The 23,632-nt window shown below is 45.9% G+C and overlaps 1 protein-coding gene across 1 annotated transcript in view; it reads left to right on the forward strand.

Annotated features, from left to right (window-relative positions):
* The window catches only part of taf3 (TAF3 RNA polymerase II, TATA box binding protein (TBP)-associated facto), a 168,631-nt gene extending 145,098 nt beyond the window's left edge, over positions 1 to 23,533 (forward strand). The window contains exons 4-7 of the mRNA XM_078420109.1: positions 1,396 to 1,478; positions 15,958 to 16,222; positions 20,660 to 20,766; positions 23,003 to 23,533. Of these exons, the coding sequence (XP_078276235.1) occupies positions 1,396 to 1,478; positions 15,958 to 16,222; positions 20,660 to 20,766; positions 23,003 to 23,117 (570 nt within the window). The 3' untranslated portion in view covers positions 23,118 to 23,533. The remainder of the gene's footprint in view (positions 1 to 1,395; positions 1,479 to 15,957; positions 16,223 to 20,659; positions 20,767 to 23,002) is intronic.
* The last annotated feature ends 99 nt before the right edge of the window (positions 23,534 to 23,632 follow it).

Consider the following 23,632-nt stretch of genomic DNA (forward strand, 5'->3'; position numbering starts at 1 on the left):
ATGTGGGAGAAAACCGGAGGAGCACGCAGGAAAAAAGCACGCAGTCACAGGGAGAATGTGCAGATTCCGTACAGAGAGGATCTGAGGTCAGAATGGAACCCGGGTCTCTGGTGCTGTAAGGCAGCAACTCTACCGCTGCGCCACTATGCCGCCCTAGACCGGAGAGGTTCTGCCATCACGGGGATCTAAAGACAGGCAACAGTTCCGCCCTGCTATCATTACTGCATTTTTTAGTGCAAAAATATGTAAACAGGAGAAAAATAATTACGGCTCTAAAGGGCTTATATTCACTGCAATTTAGACGGGTGAGAGGGGATATTATAGAAACATATAAAATTCTTAAGGGATTGGACAGGCTAGATGCAGGAAAAATGGTCCCGATCTTGGGGGAGTCCAGACCCCTGTGACAGGCCATTTAGGACTGAGACGAGGAAAAACATTTTTCACCCAGAGAGTTGTGAATTTGGACAATAGACAGTAGACAATAGGTGCAGGTATAGGCCATTCGGCCCTTCGAGCCAGCACCGTGATCATTCAATGTGATCATGGCTAATCATCCACAATCAGTACCTCGTTCCTGCCCGCTCCCCATACCCCCTGAATCCGCTATCATTAAGAGCTCTATCTAACTCTCTCTTGAAAGCATCCAGAGAATTGGCCTCCACTGCCTTCTGAGGCAGAGAATTCTGCAGATTTACAACTCTCTGACTGAAAAACTTTTTCCTCATCTCCGATCTAAATGGCCTACCCCTTATTCTTAAACTGTGGCCCCTGGTTCTGGACTCCCCCAACATTGGGAACATGTTTCCTGCCTCTAGCGTGTCCAATCCCTTAATAATCTTATATGTTTCAATAAGATCCCCTCTCATCTTTCTAAATTCCAGTGTATACAAGTCCAGTCACTCCAGTCTTTCAACATAAGGAATTTGTGGAATTCTCTGCCACAGAAGGCAGTGAAGGCCAATTCACTGGATGTATTCAAGAGAGAGTTAGATAGAGCTCTTAGGGCTAATGGAATCAAGGGAAATGGGGAGAAAGCAGGAACCGGGTACTGATTCTGGATGATTATCCATGATCATATTGAATGGCGGTGTTAGCTCAAAGGGCCGAATGGCCTACTCCTGTATCTATTTTCTATGTTTCTATCTGAATTGTTTATCAGAGAATTTATTTCCAGATTGTGGAAAGACTTCTTGTCACAAAGATAGCCCCATAGTGTTGGACTTGATGCAAAACTGGGGTTGCAATGTATTTTACCATCATTACTGGTTTTGTGTATACATTATATCCAGTATTTTTCAGCATGAAATTGTTTGAACATAATGCGAAAATGCAGCACCAATATGGTAATAGCCAACTTACCAGATAATAATGAACACTGTGTTTCTGTGACAGGCAAAACTGGAACCAACTATACCAGCTCCTTCCCCTGTCATTCCAAGACTTACTCTGAGAGTGGGTGCTGGCCAGGATAAAATGTGAGTACCGTATTTTTTCTAAAGTTATTTAGCGTATTTACTCTCTGCATTAAAGTGATCTCCAATGTGTTAAGAGTGGACGCAGCCCAGACCATCACACGAACCAACATCCCTTCCATTGACTCCATCCGCACTTCACGCTGCCTTGGCAAGGCCAGCAGCATAATCAAGGACCAGTCTCACCCTGGCCACTCCCTCTTCTCCCCTCTCCCATCAGGCTAGAGGTACAGAAGTGTGAAAACGCACACCTCCAGATTCAGGGACAGTTTATTCCCAGCTGTTATCAGGCAACTGAATCGTTCGATCACCAACTAGAGAGCGGTCCTGACATATCACCTACCTCATTGAAGATCTTTGGACTATCTTAAATCGGACTTTACTGGACTTTATCTTGCTCTACACATTATTCCCTTTGTCATGTATCTGTACACTGTGGATGGCTAGATCATGTAATCAGGTGTTATCTTTCCGCTGGCTGGATAGATTGCAACTACAGCTTTTCACTGTACTTTGGTACACGTGACAATAAATTAAACTAAACTAAACTAAACTAAACAACAATGGTATTTAATTTCTATATCGTAAAATAACACTCCCTGATGTTATAATGCAGAAAATGGATAACCCTTTATGATATAATTAATTTGATGCTGGAATTCTTGGGTTATATACAGCTCAGTATTAAATGAATAAATTGTCAACTTAACCAGAAACAAAACAAAAGATTGATTGAGTTGGACAAATCTTCCTACTCACTTCAGTCAATCTCTTTGCATGTCCAATATATTATTTTTATCTCCGCAACTTTCCTTTCAGTAAGGGGAACCCTATATCTATCTCTTCAGCCAAGTTCAATGTATTTAGTGGTAAACTAGACCAAGTGGACCCGTGGGGCCAAACCTCTCCTGCATTGGTGCAGCACCCTCTCCTCCCCCCCCTCCCCTCTCCTCCTCTCTCCCCCCCTCCCCATCCCCATCCCCCTCCCCCCCCCTCCCTCCCTAGGAGATAGATTTAAACTTTAAAATGTGAATAACTTTTAAAATAGAACACCGATTTCAATGAAACTTCTTCCATTAGCACCAACTTCTTCCATTAGACGGTGAGTAAGGTGGGCCTAAAATTGTAGTGCTATCGTGTACTGTTTTGGCTGTAGTTCAGGAACAAACAAACAAACAAACGAGAGTTTTAGTATATAGATGTAGTGAGAAAGGCAGACTATGTGGATGAAGCAGTTTTGATTTTTCCACCCTGGGAAGATGGTTCTGACTGTTCGCCCTATCTATGCCTCTCATAATTCTATATACTTCTTTACCAAAGCCAATTAACCTACAAACCCGTACGTCTTTGGAGTTTGGGAGGAAACCGGAGCACCCGTGGAAAACCCACGCAGGTCACGGGGAGAGCGTACAAACTCCCCACCGGCAGTACCCGTGGTCAGGACCGAACCCGGGTCTCTGGCGCTGTGAGGCAGCAACTCTACCGCTGGGCCACCGTCTCGCCCAAGTGGGTAGAGCTGACAAATTGGTTGCAAAATGAGTAACTTACATCTGTGCAAGATTATTCCTGCACATATAAGTACCGGCAGGGGCAAAAATATTGGTGGGAACATTGAACGATGTGGGTTGAACGATTCTACAGGGCAGATAATGAAATCCAAATGAGGGTTAATTCACTATCACACCAAATTCAGGGCTTCCCTATAAAGAGTCTATCTGTAGATGTGATCAACTCAAACAAAAATAATTGCCTTCCTCAATCACTTCAGAAGATCTTATCCTCCAGGGTCTGAAATTTAATTGGCTTTTGTAGGTTTTAAACATTCATCTGCTCTGACCAGGTGAGTTTGAACCAGTGATTTATTTAAACTCATCCTCTGTACAATAACCAACTAACTGCTAATGTGACTGATTGCGTAAGATTTATTGGTTTTAAATCAAATTAGTGGTGAATTTCATCACGACCATTGGTGCCATTGCAGCCGCTGTTCGTCTCCTCTCATTTATTACTTTGATGTAGCATTTTCTAAGCGCCACAACTTTCAACATTTATGTGGATCTGTTCCCACTGATCAATTTATGGTTTCAGTCCGATTCACAGGATTGTATTAAGTCCAGTATTAAGAGTCAAGTGTTGCTGCTGGATTATATAGAATGCTTTACATCTGAGAAACCATCATTCAGGATAAGCTGAAATGAGACATAAAATGCTGGAGTAACTCAGCGGGACAGGCAGCATCTCTGGAGAGAAGGGATGGATGACGTTTCAGGTCGGCATCCTTCTTCAGACTAATTGTAGTTGGGGGGGAGAAAGCTGGAAGATAGGTGGAGACAGGCCAAAGCCAGGCAAGTGATAGGTGGATGCATGTGAGAGGGGTTTTGATTGTCAGATGGTGAGAAAGGCCAGCGTTGAAAATGCAAAAGTCTGTGAGATACCTCGGCAAGGCCAGCAGCATAATCAAGGACCAGTCTCACCCCGGTCACTCCCTCTTCTCCCCTCTCCCATCGGGCAAGAGGTACAGAAGTGTGAAAACGCACACCTCCAGATTCAGCGACAGTTTCTTCCCAGCTGGTATCAGGCACTGAACCGTCCTATCAGCAACTAGAGAGTGGTCTTATTCTCCCATATACCTCCTTGGAGACCTCCGGACTATCTTCAGTCAGACTTGCCCGAACTTAATCATTGCACTAAATGTTATACCCGTTCTCCTGCATCTGTACACTGTGGACAGCTTGATGGTAATCAAGTACGGTCTTTCCGCTGACTGGATAGAATGCAACAAAAAGGCTTTTCACTGTACCTCGTAAGACGTGACATTAATAAAGTAAACCAAACTAAGGAGACAAGAAGAGAAGAGGTGTGAAATGTGAAGCCAGAGGAAAGGGTGGAATGGGACCTGTGATTTCACCACTAATTTGATTTAAAACCAATAAATCTTACGCAATCAGTTACATTAGCAGTTAGTTGGTTATTGTACAGAGGATGAGTTTAAATAAATTACTGGTTCAAACTCACCTGGTCAGAGCAGATGAATGTTTAAAACCTACAAAAGCCACCTATCATTTGCCAGGCTTTGTCCCGCTCCCCACCTTTCTTCCAGCTTTCTTCTCCCTACTACAATCAGTCAGAAGTAGGGTCCCGACCTGGAACATCACCTATTCATGTCCTCCTCTGACTCATCATCAAATCCATGGCTCCTATTTCTACTGAAACCAGCTAATTATTTGTTAAAAAGATAGACATACTTTGGGGTGGCACGGTGGCACAGCGGTAGAGTTGCTACCTTACAGCTCCTGAGACTCGGGTTCGATCCCGACTACGGGTGCTGTCAGTACAGAGTTTGAACGTTCTCTCCGTGACCACATGGGCTTTCTCCGGGTGCTCCGGTTTCCTCCCACACTGTTACCTCTTCTCCCCTTTCCCATCAGCCAAGCGGTACAGACGTGTGCAAACGCACACCTCCAAATTCAGGGACAGTTTCTTCCCAGCTGTAATCAGGCAACTGAACTGTCCTATTAACAATCAATCTAACCAAAAACGTTCAGGTTTGTAGGTTAATTGGTGTCGGTAAAAATTGTAAACGGTCCCTAGTGTGTAGGATGGTGCTAGTGTACGGGGATCGCAGGTCGGTGAGGACTCGGTGGGCCGAAGGACATGTTTCCGCGCTGTATCACTGAACTAAGCTAAACTTTCAAATGGTGTAAAGTCGAATTTGCCACTTCAAGCTCAAGTTACACATTTGTAACTTTCTCCCCGTTTATCCACCCATTTTAAATTAAAGTGAAATAACGGGTGAAACGTTGGGCAGGCTGAACATTTATGCCAGCCATGGTCTGTAGAATGAAGTTTGGACGATAATTGAGATTGCTGTGCTAATTAAATCTACCATCCTTGTTTGTACAATAGAAAAAAAATGTTTTGTTTTGAGGTGATTGACTCTCCTATGAGTCTAAAGAATTTGGTTAATGAACAGTTGTCTAAAAGCCACGGAATTAATTGTGTGACTTAAGTGAGCAAAGCACTTTCACTATCAGGTAATTTACATGGCAGGCAGTATAATGTTTGTACACAATAGCTATATAATAGGATTATTAATCTGCTGGCTTTACTTCCTGTGTAACAGGTATAACAGGTATAACAGAGCTTTATTTGTCGTTCGGTACCGAAGTACCGAACGAAACTACATAGCAGTCATAGAAAGAAAAAAAAAAAAAAAAAGAACACAAGACACATAACCCCAACACAAACATCCATCACAGTGACTCCAAACACCCCCTCACTGTGATGGAGGCAACAAAACTTCCCCTCTCTTCCCCACGCCCACGGACAGACAGCTCGTCCCCGACCAACCCGCACAGTCCCCGCACCGGGCGCTGAAACGTCTCGCGGCCGAACCGGGCGATGAAAGGCCCGCGACCAAGCCTTGCGCAGCTAAGTCCCGCAGCCGAGCCGCACCAGCGGTGAAAAGTCCCGCAGCCGAGCCGCACCGGGCGGTGTTAAGTCCCGCAGCCGAGCCGCACCGGGCGGTGTTAAGCCCCGCAGCCGAGCTGCACCGGGCGGTGTTAAGTCCCGCAGCCGAGCCGCACCGGGCGGTGTTAAGTCCCGCAGCCGAGTTGCACCGGGCGGTGTTAAGCCCCGCAGCCAAGCTGCACCGGGCGGTGTTAAGCCCCGCAGCCGAGCTGCACCGGGCGATGTAAAGTCCCGCAGCCGAGTTGCACCGGGCGGTGTTAAGCCCCGCAGCCGAGCTGCACCGGGCGGTGTTAAGTCCCGCAGCCGAGTTGCACCGGGCGGTGTTAAGCCCCGCAGCCGAACTGCACCGGGCGGTGTTAAGCCCCGCAGCCGAGCTGCACCGGGCGGTGTTAAGCCCCGCAGCCGAGCTGCACCGGGCGATGTAAAGTCCAGCGGCCAAGCCGCACCGGGATGTAAAGTCCAGCGGCCGAGCCGCACCGGGGGATGTTAGGCCCCGCAGCCGAGCCGCACCCCGCGCCGTGAGGAAGAGAAAAGTTCCCCACACCCACCCACCCACACCCACCCCCCACACACCACCACCCCCTCCCACACATACACAACCAAAAAAATATATATAAAAATCATCCCAACACCGACACTCAACAAAAAAAAGACGGACAGACTGCTAGTCAGCCGCTGTTCAGTTTATTGTCACGTGTACCGAGGTACAATGAAAAGCTTTTGTTGCGTGCTATCCAGTCAGCGGAAAGACGACACATGATTACAATCGAGCCATTTAGAGTGTACAGGTACATGGTAATGGAATAACATTTAGTGCAAGGTAAAGCCAGCAAAGTCCAATCAAGGATAGTCACCAAAGAGGTAGATAGCAGTCTGAAGAAGGGTTTCGACCTGAAACGTCACCCATTCCTTCTCTCCAGAGATGCTGTCTGTCTCGTTGAGTTACTCCAGCGTTTTGGCTCTATCTTCGGTTTAAATCAGCATCTGTAGTTCCTTCCTATGCTAGTAGTTCAGTACTGTCCTCTATTTGTGGTAGGATGATTCAGTTGCCTGATAACAGCCAGGAAGAAACTTTCCCTGACCTAGAGGTATGCTCTTTCACATTTCAGTACCTTTGGCCCGAGGGGAGAGGGGTTCAAAGTCAGGTTGGATTGACCCCTTGGTAGCTTGCAGAGCAACAGGGTTGCATGTCAACCTGCGAAGTTAGCACCCGATGCATTCACTTGTCTTCATGTGACGGGCAATTAGGTAAAGAGACACCAGTGCGAGCCCTTCCAGCGACACGTTGCCATGAATGCAGGCAGTGTTTGCGGTCATTCGCCCACCATGACTGGCAGTGCACACGGTGAAATGTAAGCAGCGTGGGGCCATCATTAACCTCAGATGTGGCCAGTGCTTCTCTCTCATGATAATTCAACTTGGCCTGCTTCTGGAACTGATTACTCGTGAACTAAGTGCGAGCATAGGTGATACTTTGGAAAGAAAAAGTGTTTGGATAAAATTGTAAATTGTCCCTATTGTGTGGGATAGTGCTAGTGTGCAGGGATCGCTGGTTGGCGCGGACTCAGTGGGCCAAAGTGCCAGTATCCTGGCTGTATCTCTAAAGTAAAGTCCATGATGCACTACCTTTTCAGACCATAGATAGGGTAGACAGTCAGAACCTTTTTTCCCCCAGGGTGTAAACCTCAAGGACTAGAGGGCATAGCTTTAACTTTATGACCTGAAAGTTGAATAAAGGCAAATCTGGGAAGGCATGTGGCCAATGTTTAAAACTTGATCACATGCTGAAAATTTCCAACTAATACACATTTGTTACCACAAAACCAATCGCATTTAAGGGTCAATTATAAAAGATAAATGATGCTTTGATTTTAAAGAGTGGAAATGACATTGACTGCAGGGCAAAGGTTTAAGGTTTAAGAGACGTGTAGATGCTGGTACAAATCGAAGGTATCACAAATAACTGCAGATGCTGGTGCAAATCGAAGGTATCACAAAATGCTGGAGTAACTCAGCAGGTCAGGCAGCATCTTGGAGAGAAGGAATGGTGACGTTTCGGGTTGAGACCGAAACGTCACCCGTTCCTTCTCTCCAAGATGCTGCCTGACCTGCTGAGTTACTCCAGCTTTTTGTGATACCCAAGATTTAAGAGACTGTCGTTTCATCTGTCAGTGTTCCGTGCAAGGTTTGTGTGATGGTTTAGTTCAGAGATACAGCGCGGAAACAGGCCCTTCGGCCCACCGAGTCCGCACCGACCAGCGATCCCCGCACACTAACACTATCCTACACGCACGGGTGACAATTTACATTTATACCAAGCCAATTAACCTACAAACATGAACGTCTTTGTAACGTGGGAGGAAACCGAAGATCTAAGAGAAAAACCTTGCAGTTCACGGGGAGAACGTGCAAACTCCGTACAGACAGCACCCGTAGTTGGAATCAAACCCGTTGAAAATAGAAATATTAGAATGTAAAATGTGGACGCAGCCCAGACCATCACACAAACCAACCTCCCTTCCATTGTCTCCACCTACACCTCCCGCTGCTTCGGCAAGGCCAGCAGCACCATCAAGGACCAGTCTCACCCTGGCCACTCCCTCTTCTCCCCTCTCCCAAAAGGTATAGAAGGGTGAAAACGCACACCTCCAGACTCAGGGGCAGTTTCTTCCCAGCTGTTATCATGCAACTGTACCATCCTATCACCAACTGTAGAGCATTCCTGAGCTACTATCTACCTCATTGGAGACCTTCGGACTATCTTCAATCGGCCTTTACTGGACTTTATCTTGCACTAAACGTTATTCCCTTTATCATGTAACTGTATACTGTAATGGCTCGATTGTAATCATATATAGTCTTTCTGCTGGCTGGTGAGCACGCAACAAAAGCTTTTCACTGTACCTCGGTACACGTGACAATTAACTAAATTGAACTAAATAGTGGCATCAGTTATGTGATGAAAAGATATAATGTGCCAGAATTTTAAAAATTATTACGGTCTCCGATGACATACATGGTATTTTTATTGGTTGCCGCAATCCTTTTTTTCCAAAAACATATTTTTAAATGCAGAATTATATTTGGATATTTAAATGTAATTGACTGCAGCAATAATTTTGACAGAAACTGGGAGTCATTTCCCAGGCTGTAGCTCCAAGTTCACAGGACATCTGTGACTGTCCCTGAGCCTTTTCCGAAGCTATTACTTTAGGAAGGAAATTCTGCATTAGATAATGGCTTCAAAAACCCTTTTAAGTGCAGGCCTAATAACGTCCTGTCTTTGTGCATGTCCCATTTCGCACTGATTAAACTGTTCAGTAGCTGTTTGAGCCAATTCCAGTAGGGGACTCGAGCGTTATTTAAAACTTTTTACTTTCCCACAAACAAGTGAGACGAAAAATACTCTACTTATGTCTGGCCAGCGGTTATTTGAGAGGATCACAAGTGGGTTATGCTTCTTCCGGCGCCCATTTTGAGTTCATGATCAGTTCAATTTAATCACTATTACATGTCAGGTCAGGGGCAGGAATCATTTCTACTTTCCTTCGGGCAGAGGAATTTTGCAGCCAGACATCCTTTTGTTTTAGTTTAATTTTTTCGTTTTAAGATACAGCGCGGAAACAGGCCCTTCGGCCCACCGGGTCCGCGCCGACCAGCGATCCCCGCACACTAACACTATCCGACACACACGAGGGACAATTTACAATTTTATAACAAGCTAATTAACCGACAAACCCGTGTGTCTTTGGAGTGTGGGAGGAAACCGATGAAAACCCACGCAGGTCACTGGGAATATGTACAAACTCCGTATCGACCACACTAGCAGCCACTCTACCGCTGCACCACCATGCCACAGCTATTTTTTTGTAACAACCTTATTCAAGACATCTCAATATTAGGGAGATGGTGGAGCTCTCTGTGCCATTACACCCATCACCCTTTGTATGAAAAAGTTACTCCTCAGTTTCCTATTAAATTTTTCCCCCCTCACCTTAAACCTATGTCCTCTGGTCCTCGATTCACTACTCTGGGCATAGCGTCACTCCACTGCTGTGCCAGTCGACTCAATACTGAATGATCCCAATTATTGTGTAGGAAGGAACTGCAGATGCTGGGTCTTCAGAAGGGTCTCGACCCGAAATGTCCCCCATTCCTTCTCTCCAGAAATGCTGCCTGCCCCACTGAGTTACTCCAGCATTTTGCGTCTATCTTCGGTCCCAATAATTATTCTATTTGGAATCCATTCACTGTACCTAACCATTGCGTGAAGTTGAAAGTAAATGTTAAATTCAGAATAGATTTTAAATGAGATGGGATCATGAGAATTGGATAGTCAGCAGAGGAGCTGAACTTCAAATTTTACTGTTGAATGAATAGTGCTGAGTGAATTATGTATATGAAAACTGTAGTCCAGATTCAGGAACAACTTCTTCCCCACAGCCATCAGGCTATTAAACACCACAACCTCAAATAAGCTCTGACCTACAGTGGACTATCATTATTATTATTATTGCACTACTATTGTTTGTTTTGCGTGTGTGTGTGTGTATATATGTGTATATATACATATATATGTGTATATAGAAACATAGAAAATAGGTGCCGGAGTAGGCCATTCGGCCCTTCGAGCCTGCACCGCCATTCAATATGATCATGGCTGATCATCCAACTCAGTATCCCGTACCTGCCTTCTCTCCATACCCCCTGATCCCTTTAGCCACAAGGGCCACATCTAACTCCCACTTAAATGTAGCCAATGAACTGGCCTCAACTACCTTCTGTGGCAGAGAATTCCACAGATTCACCACTCTCTGTGTGAAAAAAAACATTCTCATCTCGGTCCTAAAAGACTTCCCCCTTATCCTTAAACTGTGACCCCTTGTTCTGGACTTCCCCAACATCGGGAACAATCTTCCTGCATCTAGCCTGTCCAACCCCTTAAGAATTTTGTAAGTTTCAATAAGATATATGTGAGTACTTGTGAGTATGTGTATATGTACACACTGAACTTTTTTTTTCTCTGGTTTATTATATTGTTTACAATGTACTGTGTTTACATATTGTGTTGTGCTGCAGCAAGTAATAATATCATTGTTCTATCTGGGACACACGACAGAGTGCTGGTGTAACTCAGCGGGTCAGGCAGCATATCGGGAGAACATTCATAGGTACCATTTCGTGTCAGGACCCTTCTTCAGACTTCTTCAGTAAATTATGCTCATATTCTTGTGAATAATTTTTCTATATCCACCGCCTGGCCAATTCAAGCTTTTTGTATTTCGTTTTGAAAAGAAGTTATCTTGCAATATTAAAAGTTTTTAGTGGGAACCCATATTTCAAGGAAATACAGTTCCCACAAGGAACTGAAGATACTGGTTTACGAATAAAGGCACAAAGTGCTGGAGTAACTCAGCGGGTCAGGCAGCATCTGTGGAGAACGTGGATAGGTGACGTTTCACTGAGTGCTGGAGTAACTCAGTGGGTCAGGCAGCATCTGTGGAGAATGTGGATAGGTGACGTTTCACTGAGTGCTGGAGTAACTCAGTGGGTCAGGCAGCATCTGTGGAGAATGTGGATAGGTGATCTTTCAGGTCGGGACCCTTCAGTCTGACCCGAAAACCTGAAGGAAGCTGAATTTAGGTGCAGGGATTTATACACAATGTGCTGGATTAACTCAGCGGGTCAGGCAGCATCTCTGGAGAACCTGCATAAGTGATGTTTCACAGAGTGCTGGAGTAACTCAGTGGGTCGGACAGCATCTCTGAAGAACATGGATAGGTGACGTTTCACAGAGTGTTGGAGTAACTCAGCGGGTCAGGCAGCATCTCTGGAGAACATGGATAGGAGACATTTTGGGTTGGGACCCTTCTTCAGAGGGTCCGACCCAAAGCATCATCAATCCATGTTTTCTCGAGATGTTGCCTGACTGGCAGTTACTGAAGATGGGTCCCAACCCGAAACATCCATATCCAAGTTCTCCAGGGTGTTGCCCGACCCACAGAGTTACTCCGGCACTTTGTGTCATTTTATTTTGTAGACCAGCATCAGCATCTACATTTGTGTCTAGACAAGGGCAGCACGGTGGCCCAGCGGCAGAGCTATCACCTTACAGTGCCAGAGACCCGGGTTCGATCCTGTCTACGGGTTCTGTTTGTATGGAGTTTGTACGTTCTCCCCGTGACCGTATGGGCTTTCTCCTGGTGCTCCGGTTTCCCCCTACACACCAAAGATGCACAGGTTCGTAGGTTAATTGGCTTCGCTAAAGACTGTAAATTGTCCCTGGTGTATAGGGTAGTGCTAGTGAATGGAGTGATCGCTGATCGACACGGACTCTTTGGGCCGAAGGGCCTGTTTCCGTGCTGTATCTCTAAACTAAATAGAGATTAATACAAGTTTGTTTTATCAATCGGAATACTGTTAATGCTCAAAAGTTTGATTCAATTTTTTTGATCGAATGTTGTAAAAATTAAAGACCTGAGGCATAAAGTACCTTGGCCCTGAAAATCTATTGCTGTACACTTCAATCCACGTCAACTTTATTTTTAATCTTATGTTTACTGTGTGCCCTTTTCTGAAGTCATAACAACATGTTAAGGAAAGATCACTTTGTTTGTCCCTTTCTTAAATTATTGCTCTGTCCGGGTGTAATATATCCTTCAAGGTTAGTCTAATGTAATTTAACAAACGCTGAGATGGTGGTTTTACTGCTCACATATCCGTTTCCAAAGTAGCAGTGGCATAACCTAATGCCGTTAACTGGTCAAGCATCCCAAGGTTTTTCGCACATAAGAGGCTCCAAGAAATAAAGTCCTCGCCTGCCAAACCTGTTGCATAAATAAAAGATGCACAATTTTCAATCGCAAAATATAACCGACAAACACTTTATACATCAAATGTAGGCTTGAACACTATTTCAGACTTGTTTTTTACTCATCATTAAGGTTTATCAGTGTGTAGCTGATACTTCTACCAGACTGGAAGAAATTCTGTTAACCTTCCTACTTAAACTATATTCAGTATGGAGGTGGAAATTTTGAATCAGGATGAGTCAAACAAATGTAGTTTCTTGTAATCCTTCAATAATTACTTTAATTACATTTTGATTGCACTTAAGTGGTGGTTGACATGACCTTTCAGACAGACATCTCCCTGGAGACATTCGAGCCTTGTAAAAATAGTTTGGCATCGTGTGACACAAAGGACATTGTGTACTGTACTCTCGAAAGCAAAAAAAAAACGCAGAGATCACAGAAAATTAATGCGAAAAATTTGCATTAAATACTGAGTGTACAAATTTGTAATTGACGTTTTTTTTAATAATGTACAGTGACATCCGTAGCTTAATTTCTTTCTCTGATTGAAAGAACTAATTATTTTTGAAGTTGAATATCATCTCTCTAACTGCATTTATGAGCATGTTGCCAGGACTCGAGGGCCTGAGTTAGCTCCGAGTGCAAGATAGGACTGGCTCGGACTGTATTCCTTGGAGCACAGGAATCTGAGGGAGATCTTACAGAGGTGTCTAAAATCACAAGGGGAACAGATACACCCATGGTAGGCAAATCCAGAACCAGAGTACAAAGGTTCAGGGTGCGAGGGGTAACGTTATTGGAAACCTATGGGACATCTTTGTCATCCAGAGGGTGGTGGGTATATGGGCCAATTGCACCCCCAGCAATCTCACTGCAGCTTGTCAGACAGCAGCTCCGGAGAACATGGATAGACGACATTTTGGGTCGGGATCTTACCTCAGACCCGGATCATCCTCTATCCCCGTCCTCCAGAGACGCTGTCTGGCCCGCTGAGTTGCTCCAGCACTTTTTTTTTAGTAAAATCACCATCTGCGATTCCTTGTGACTGCAGCTATCGTCTCCGAGATGGCGCCCAAGCCGGGCCACTCTCTGCGTGCTGGACCCAGACGTGGATCGTTCATTACAACCGCTCCACTCTTTTAAATCTTCATTTCAACAGCAGCATTTCTTATACTAACTATGCTCTTCATCATCTCCTCTCTGATAGACCTACAAGCTATCTTTAATTGGACTTCATCTTGCACTAAACATTATACCCTTCATCCTGTATCTGTACACTGCGGATCGCTTGATGGTAACCATGTCGTCGTTTCGCTGATCGAAACGTATAAGATTATTAAGGGGTTAGACACGTTAGAGGCAGGAAACATGTTCCCAATGTTGGGGGAGTCCAGAACAAGGGGCCACAGTTTAAGAATAAGGGGTCGGCCATTTAGAACTGAGATGAGGAAAAACTTTTTCAGTCAGAGAGTTGTGAATCTGTGGAATTCTCTGCCTCAGAAGGCAGTGGAGACCAATTCTCTGAATGCATTCAAGAGAGAGCTAGATAGAGCTCTTAAGGATAGCGGAGTCAGGGGGTATGGGGAGAAGGCAGGAACGGGGTACTGATTGAGAATGATCAGCCATGATCACATTGAATGGCGGTGCTGGCTCGAAGGGCCGAATGGCCTCCTCCTGCACCTATTGTCTATTGTCTATTGATGACAGACACAAAATGCTGGAGTCACTCAGCGGGTCAGGCATCATCTCTGGAGAAAAGGAATAGGTGACGTTTCGGGTTGAGACCCTTCTTCAGACTGAGAGTCGGGGGGAAAGGGAAACGAGAGATATAGACAGTGATATAGAGAGATGCAGAACAAATGAATGAAAGATATGCAAAAACGTTTAAAAGTAATGATGTTTTTATTTATTTTTTATTTATTTATTTGTTTGTCTTTCGCGGTCAGTACAATACAGCAGATTAACCATACAGTTGTGAAAGTTAAATAGTACGACATCATTGTATCAAAAATAAAACAATATAATCACACATGATATTTTCTGACCGAAAAAAAAGGTGTAGGTAGAAGCCAAAGCTTATTGTGCCTACCCTTAATACTTAACAAAATATAACATAAAAAAACACAATATCATAAGTCAGAAGCAGATAAACAAAACATAGAAAGAAACACAAATATAGTCAAGAACCATCATTTCTATCATGTCAGTCATTTCTCAGAGCTGATCACATATTTTGTATCTTTCAAATATAATATTTTTGTGCATTTTTTTGAATTTACACATATTACTACACTCTTTTAATTCATTGTTGCAACTATTCTATAAATTGTCCCCTTTAACAGTCACACGTCTATTTTTCACATTTGGCCTTGCCCTCTTCTACTCAAACATATTATTTCCCCTGAGTGGATATCTGCTCTCCCTCACCGAAAACAAACCTTGGACACAGTCAGGAAGTGTTCTTTCTTTTGCTCTAAACATTAGTTGTAGAGTATTAAAGTCCACTAGGTCCATAAATTTTAGGGCATATGATTTCATAAATAATGGGTTGGTTGGGTCATTATAACCTGCCTTATTGACAATTCGTATAGCTCTTTGTTGCAATATAAAGATTGAATTAGTGCTTTTGTAGGTGTTCCCCTATTTCCACACAGTATGTAATAAATGGAATAATGAGTGAGCAATATAAAGTAAATAGTGAATTTTTATTCACGATGCCCTTTGTTTTGTGCAGTATTGCAATGGGTTTAGACAGTTTTGATTTGATATGTTTTATGTAGGGTTTCCAACAGAGTTTATGATCTATTATCATACCATGATCAAACGATGGTAGTGCTAATTCGATAGCACACAACAAAAATCTTTTCACTACCTCAATACACATGACAATTTAGTTTAGTTTAGTTTATTGTTACGTGTACCGAGGTACAGTGAAAAGCTTTTGTTGCGTGCTAACCAGTCAGTGGATAGAACAAATCATGATTACAATCGAGCCATTTTCATGGTATGTATAGTGTATAGATACATGATAAAGGAATAACGTTTAGTGCAAGGTAAAGCCAGTAAAGTCCGATCAAGGAAAGTCCGACAATAATACTAAATGAACTAAACTAAAGGTAACTAATTAACTGATATCACCACAATGAAGAGTGGCTAGCATCCATTAACTTGTGTTTCCTGTGTCTTTCTTCTTCCAGAGTCATCAGCAAAGTGGTCCCAGTCACAGAGGTCAAGCCTTCGCCTCCCGCGGGTCGCCCAAAGACCCCACCACCTCCGTCGCCAGCACCTCCACCCATCCACATCGCTGCGGCTCTCACGCCGGTTCCCCTCCTCCTGTCCGCGGCCGCCCCCTCCCCCGCCCTCACCCTTCCCGGGGCCTCCCTCGCGGCGGTCGGCTCCGCATCAGGAACGTCCAAGACTCCGGTCAGGAGCGTGGTTACCGAGACGGTCAGCACTTACGTGGTGAGTAATGCTCGGTGCTTTCACGGTCTCTGCAGCTTCTCGTTGCTATAGCTATTCTCACCACAAAATTAATGCTTGGATTTCTTTGCACCAAGAAATGGAGGATATTCCTTGGAAATGTCAAGATATTGTTTTGCAGACAACCCGGTAAAACCATACTGCAGGCCTCACTTAGGCAGGGGTTATGGAGAGAAGGCTGGAGAATGGGGTTGGGGGGAAGAGATAGATCAGCCATGATTAAATGGCGGAGTAGCCTTGACTTGAAGGGCCGAATGGCCTAATTCTGCTCCTATCATGACCTGACACAAGAGTCGCTATGTTTCTGGCGCTGACAAAATTATTAAAAGATCTTTCTTACTAAAGGTTACTAAAGGTAAAGACTTTACTAAAGGGGAGCGCTGAATCTCCATTTATATATGGTCATGTTTTAATTTTTTGGAGATACAGCGAGGAAACACGCTCTTGCCCCCACCCCCCCCCCCCCCCCACCAACAACGACGACCAGTGATCACCCGTTTAAACCAGTTTACGCTATCCCACGTGTAAGAAGAAACTGCAGATGCTGGTTTACACCGAAGATAGACATAAAATGCTGGAGTAACTCAGCGGGACAGGCAGCATCTCTGGAGAGAGGGAATGGGTGACTTTTCGGGAGATTGATGAAGGGAGACTGACCCGAAATGTCACCTTTTCCTTTTCTCCGGAGATGCTGCCTGACCCGCTGAGTTACTCCAGCACTTTGTGTGTGTCTTCTATGTTATCAGCCATGATCACATTGAATGGTGGTGCTGGCTCGAAGGGCCGAATGGCCTACTCCTGCACCTATTGTCTATTGTTATCGTATTTTTGCAGCCACTCTCCACACACTAAGGGGCAATTTATTGAGACCAATTAACGTACAAAACCAAACGTCTTTGGCATGTGGAAGGAATCCCACGCAGTCACAGGAAGAACGTGCAAGTTCCACACACAGACAGTGCCCAAGGTCAGGATCGAACCCGAATCTCCAGCACTGTGAGCCAATGGAAATGCTAATGAGAGCCCCTCAAAGTACAGAAGTTGCATTACAAAGCCTGTTTCTCCGGGTGCTCCAGTTTCCTCCCACATCCCAAAGACGGGCAGGTTTGGAGGGTTCCCGGCCCTCTGTAAATTGCCTCGAGTGTGCAGGATGCAAAAGCGGGCTAACATAGAAGTAGCTATTGGGTGATCGATGGTCGGCATGGACTCGGTGAGCTGAAGAGCCTGTTTCAACACTGTGTCACTCTATATCTCTCCAACCTTCTGGTCATTGCCACATTCCACTTTGTACTGTCGAGAACCACCTGGCGGGGGGGGTGCCGAGAATGAAGGGGGGACCCAGCGGAGGGGGGTGGGTCGCTGAGAACAAAGGGGGGGCAGCAGGTGGGCACTGAGAACAAAAGGGGGGCACGCTAACGAGGGGGAGCAGCGTGGGGGGGGGAACGCTGAGAACATAGGGGGGGCAGCAGTGGGGGGGTCGCTGAGAACATGGGGGGGCAGCGGGGGGGCACTGAGAACAAAGGGGGGACACGCTAATGAGGGGGGCCAGCGTGGGGGGGAACGCTGAGAACATGGGGGCAGCGGTGGGGGGGACGCTGAGAACAAAGGGGGGGCAGCGGTGGGGGGGCAGCGGTGGGGGGGCGCTGAAAACAAAGGGGGGGCAGCAGGGGGGGACGCTGAGAACATAGGGGGGCAGCGGTGGGGGGGGCAGCAGGGGGGGACGCTGAGAACAAAAGGGGGGGGGCCTGGCAGAGGGCGGCCTGCCACCATGTGCGGAGACAGGCCTGTGTCACCGCTACAAGCAGAAGATGAAACTGTTCGATGAACTTCTAGTAACTTTGGCGGCAGTAGAAACGTGCCGTCACCTGTGTACCGCCTCAGTGAGTTCTGCTGTGTGACTTTACCTGGTTGTACTCAAAAACAAAGCACTTCAACGTACCTAGGTACGTGTGACAATAAAATATAATTGATTCATTCATCTGCTTGCTCGGCAAATCCAGACATTCCCCGGTGAATTTGGGACTCATTTCAAAATTTGTGTTCAAGATAGGTGCAAAATGTTGGAGCAACTCAGTGGGGCAGGCAGCATCTCTGGAGAGAAGGAATGGGTGGCATTTTGGGTGGAGACCCTTCTTCAGACTCTTGCTTTTGACTAGTAGTTCCCTTCTCCAGCACTGTGCTCATTGCAATCATTGTGGAATGTACGACTAGGGAAGGAAGCTGCCGTATCCTCTCACACCGTCCACCCATTTCCCATGTTCGTGTTGCTACGTTAGTTAGTTTGCTCCCTTCCCTGGTTCTGAAACGCAGGATCCATAAAAGCATGTTGTTCTCCACAAAGCACAGCATTTACACTGTAACCTGCGCCTATGCCTTAAAATAGTGAGACTCGTCTGTATAATTTTGTAAAAATGTGGATAGAAAATTGGCTTCATGGAAGGAAGCAGAGGGTGATGGTGGTAGGTTGCTTCTCTGACTGGTGGCCTGTGACTAGTGGTGTGCCTCAGGGTTCGGTGCTGGGCCCGTTACTGTTTGTCATCTCTTTCCATGATTTGGATGAGAACATATATGGCCAGATTAGCAAGTTTGCAGATGACACTGTAGTGGGTGGTTTTGCAGATTGTGAAGATGGTTGTGAAAGATTGCAGCTGGATCTTGATCGATTGGCCATGGCTGAGGAATGGTTGATGGAATTTAATGCAGAGAAATGTGAGGTGTTGCACTTTGGGAAGTATAACATGGGCAGGACCTTCACAAAGAATGGTAGGGCTCTGGGGAGTGTTGTAGAGCAGAGGGATCTAGGAGTGCAGGTGCATGGTTCCTTGAAGGTGGAGTCGCAGGTAGATTGGGTGGTCAAAAAGGCTTTTGGCTGTTGGCCTTCTTCAGTCAGAGTATTTAGTATAGAAGTTGGGAGGTCATGTTGCAGTTGTATAAGACGTTAGTGAGGCCACATTTAGTGTGTTTTCAGTTCTTGGCAGCATCTTATAGGAAAGATGTTGTCAAGCGGCAAAGGATACAGTGAAGATTTACGAGGATGTTGCCAGGACTCGAGGATCTGAGCTACAGGGAGAGGTTGAGTAGGCTGGGACTCTATTCCTTGGAGCGCAGGAGGATGAGGGGTGATCTTATACAGGTGTATAAAATCATGAGAAGAATAGATCGGGTAGATGCACAGAGTCTCATGCCCAGAGTAGATGAATCGAGGACCAGAGGACATAGGTTCAAGGTGATGGGGAAAAGATTTAATAGGAATCTGAGGAGTAACTTTTTCACACAAATGTGGTGGATGTATGGAATAAGCTGCCAGAGGAGGTAGTTGAGGCAGGGACCGTGAAGTTTAACAAACAGTTAGACAGGTACACGGATAGGACAGGATTGGAGGGACAAATGCAGGGAGGTGGGACTAGTGTAGCTGGGACATGTTGACCGGTGTGGGCAAGTTGGGCCGAAGGGCCTGTTTCCATGCTGTATCACTCTACGACTGGAAGTTTTGGGATTAATGATATTTCTAACTTAACACATTATCTTTCTGAAGGAAAGACACTTTCTGAAGGAAAGACAGAAAGTGCCAGGGTAACTCAGCGGGTCAGGCAGGATGAGGGGGCACCTCATTGAAACTTACCGAACAGTGAAAGGCCCGGATAGAGTGGATGTGGAGAGGATGTTTCCACTAGTGGGAGAGTCTAGGACCAGAGGGAACAGCCTCAGAATTAAAGGACGTTCCTTTAGAAAGGAGATGAGGAGGAATTTCTTTAGTCAGAGGGTGGTGAATCTGTAGAACTTATTGCCACAGACGGCTGTGGAGGCCGACAATGTATATTTTTAAGTTGGAGATTGACAGATTCTTGATTAGTGCGGGTGTCAAGGGTTATGTGGAGAATGGGGTTGAGAGGGAGAGATAGATCAGCCATGATTGAATGGCGGAGTAGACTGAGTGTGCCCAGTGGACTAATTCTGCTTCTATGACTTGTGAATATATGAAAGCCTTTTGTTTCCGTTTCCTCTGTTTCACGATCGGCACAATATATCAGACCCTTGATTGAGTCCCACAGATTTACCATCCTCTGGGTAAAGAAATTCCTCCTCATCTCCTTTCTGAAGATGCGTCCTTTGATTATGTGGCTGTGCCCTCTGGTCCTAGACTCTCCCACTAGTGGAAACATCCTCTCCACATCCACTCTATCCGTGCCTTTCACTATTCTGTACGTTTTAATGAGGTGCCCCCTCATCCTTCTGAACTCCAGCGAGTCGAGGACCTGTGCCATTAAACACTGGCCGGTGTATGTGCGGGAGGAGGGTGCAGTAAATGTGGGAGGAAGGTGCAGTATTCTGGTGCTGACTGATTGGTACCTGGAGCCATTTAATTGTTGACCGCTGATCTGAAAGTTGCTTGTTTCTCTCCCCTTTCATTTTCCCCAGATTCGTGATGAGTGGGGGAATAAGATCTGGATTTGTCCGGGTTGTAACAAGCCTGATGACGGCAGCCCAATGATCGGTTGTGACGACTGTGACGACTGGTACCACTGGTAAGAAACCCTGGCAACTCTTGACCTTCTGTGCAGCAACTCTGGGTAAGGAGCGTTCAACCTCAAACCAGCTGAGTCCCATTAAAGAGAGACACGAACGAAAGGCACAACAATGTGGTTGTATCCTGAATTAGACTTTAGACTTGCTGCACCAGAGACCCGGATTCGATCCTGACCACGGGCGCTGTCTTTACGGAGTTTGTACGTTCTCCCCGTGACCTGTGTGGGTTTTCTCCGGGTGCTCCGGTCTCATCCCACACTCCAAAGAGTGTGCTTCGGTAATTTGCTTCGGTAAAAATTGTAAATTGTCCCTCGTGTGTGTAGGATAGTGCTGGTGTACGGGGCGATCGATGGTCGGCGCGGACCTGGTGGGCGGACCCGCACTGTATCTCTAAACAAAACTAAACTGCGGCCTCTTCCGAGTCATGGAGGGATACAGCTCGGAAGAACAGTGTTCCTGCTCACCGAGCCCACGCCGATCATCAGTCACCCGGTTACACCAATCCTACCCGAATCCCATTGACATTCTTCCTACTTACCCACCAACCCCCCATATTCTTCCACTCGTGACAATTTACCCAAGGCCAATTGACCTGCGTCATCGTGACGTGGGAGGAAACCAGAGCCCTCTGCGGAAACCCACGCAGTCACAGGGAGAACGTGCAAGCTCCACACAGACAGCGGCCGAGGTCAGGATTGAACCTGGGACTCTGACTCCACATTGCCGCGGATGCACTGCAACACTGTGCCCTCCCTGAAGCTGCTCGCCTTGGGAACCGTTCCAGTGAATATTTTCCGCACTTTCTCTGGGAACTTCACACCCATCCCTAAGGAAGGCAGGAGAAAGCATTACTTACGATCTTGGCTGAACAGTTATAGAACATGTAACAGGCCCTTCGGCCCACAATGTCCATGTTGAACATCCATCACTTATCTACCTGCCACGACCATCACTTATCTACCTGCACATAACCCATATCCCTCCATTCCCTACATAGCCATGTGCCTATCCAGAAGTCTTTTAAACACCACTATCGTATCTGCCCCCGGCAGCACGTCCCAGGCCCCCACCACCCTCTGTGTAAAAAAACTTCACAAACGTACACTTCCACTTCAAAGTTAACTAATATAGACACAAAAATGGTGGTGTAACTCAGCGGGTCAGGCAGCATCTCTGGAGAAAAGCAATCGGTGACATTTCGGGGTCGGAACCCTTGTTCAGACTGCAACAGAACCACATCAGAACCCACATCAGGATAAAATTAACTATACGTGTTCAATAACACAGTTTATAAATGACAGCTGTCTACATTGATGAACAGAAATATACAGAGTGCTGGAGTAACTCAGCAGGTCAGGCAGCATCTCTGGAGAACATGGATAGGTGACGTTTCACAGAGTGCTGGAGTAACTCAGCAGGTCAGGCAGCATCTGTGGAGATCATGAAGAGGTGACGTTTTGAGTGTTCAATCTGAAGAAGGGTCCAAACTCGCCTGACCCGCTGAGTTACTCCAGCTCTCTGAGTCCTTCCTTGTTAAACCAGCATCTGCAGTTCCTTGCCTACATTGTTAAATTCAGTCGAGGCAACTCAGTGCAAAGGCAGTTGTGGCACGGTGGCGCAGCGGTAGAGTTGCTGCCTCACGGCGCCAGACACCCGGGTTCGATCCTGACTACGGGTGCTGTCTGTACGGAGTTTGTACGTTCTCCCCGTGACCTGCGTAGGTTTTCTCCGGTTTCCTCCCACACTCCAAAGGAGTACAGGTTTGTAGGCTGATTGGCTAATCGGTAAAATTGTCCCTGGTGTGTGTAGTAGGGTGGTGTTCCGGGCATCGCTGGGGTCGGTGCGGACTCGGTGGGCCGAAGGGCCTGTTTCCGTGCTGTATGCACAGTGGCACAGCGATAGAGTTGCTGCCTTACAGCGAATGCAGCGCCGGAGACTCGGGTTTGATCCTGACTACGGGTGCTGTACTGTACGGAGTTTGTACGTTCTCCCCGTGACCTGCGTGGGTTTTCTCCGAGATCTTCGGTTTCCTCCCACACTCCCAAAGACGTACAGGTATGTAGGTTAATTGGCTGGCCAAATGTAAAAATTGTCCCTAGTGGGTGTAGGATAGTGGTAATGTGCGTGGATCGCTGGGCGGCACGGAACCGGTGGGCTGAAGGGCCTGTTTCTGCGCTGTATCTCTAAATCTAAACTAAACTCTAAACATCTTGCATTGGTTCCCATTTCCCCCAGGCCCTGTGTTGCAATCACGGCAGCCCCTCCCGATGAGGTGGATTGGTACTGCCCCAAGTGCAGCAACAAGAAGAAGGAGAAAAAACACAAGCGAAAGAAATCTCGAGCTCACTGAGAGGAGAGCTTTCCAAAACCGCACACCCTTTTATATCTTGCAGCCGACTCTTCCCTCTTCCTGAAAGGACGGTGATAGACGGTGTGATTGAACGGCCTTGCACATTGCAGTAAATAAAAGAAATTGCTCCAATTCCAACCCAGGTAAAAGGCTGGAGATTGAAACCTATTGTTAGCCTTTTTGTGAAATTAATTGTATACTTTTAAAATGAAAGTTTGTATTATATACACCACAATCATTTTTTGCATTCTGTACGGAATCATCATCCTCTTAGTTATTATGCTTGTAATATATTTTATCTTCTCTGCTCAGAACTCTCATTCCTTTAACCAACAGTGGCATGGTGATTGTAACCAATAGTGGATTGCTAAGGTTTAGTAAGAGAATAAATTACATTTTTTTACAAAAAAATAAGGTCTGTACTGGAAAGTAATGTATTTGTAATGCTGCTTTTAGAAAGTGAATGGGTTGTACATTACGCCTTCAGAATTTCAATCGGTACACTGCTTTCAAAC

Source organism: Rhinoraja longicauda, chromosome 23 (genome assembly GCF_053455715.1).
Source record: "Rhinoraja longicauda isolate Sanriku21f chromosome 23, sRhiLon1.1, whole genome shotgun sequence".
Taxonomy (NCBI): Eukaryota; Metazoa; Chordata; class Chondrichthyes; order Rajiformes; family Arhynchobatidae; genus Rhinoraja; species Rhinoraja longicauda.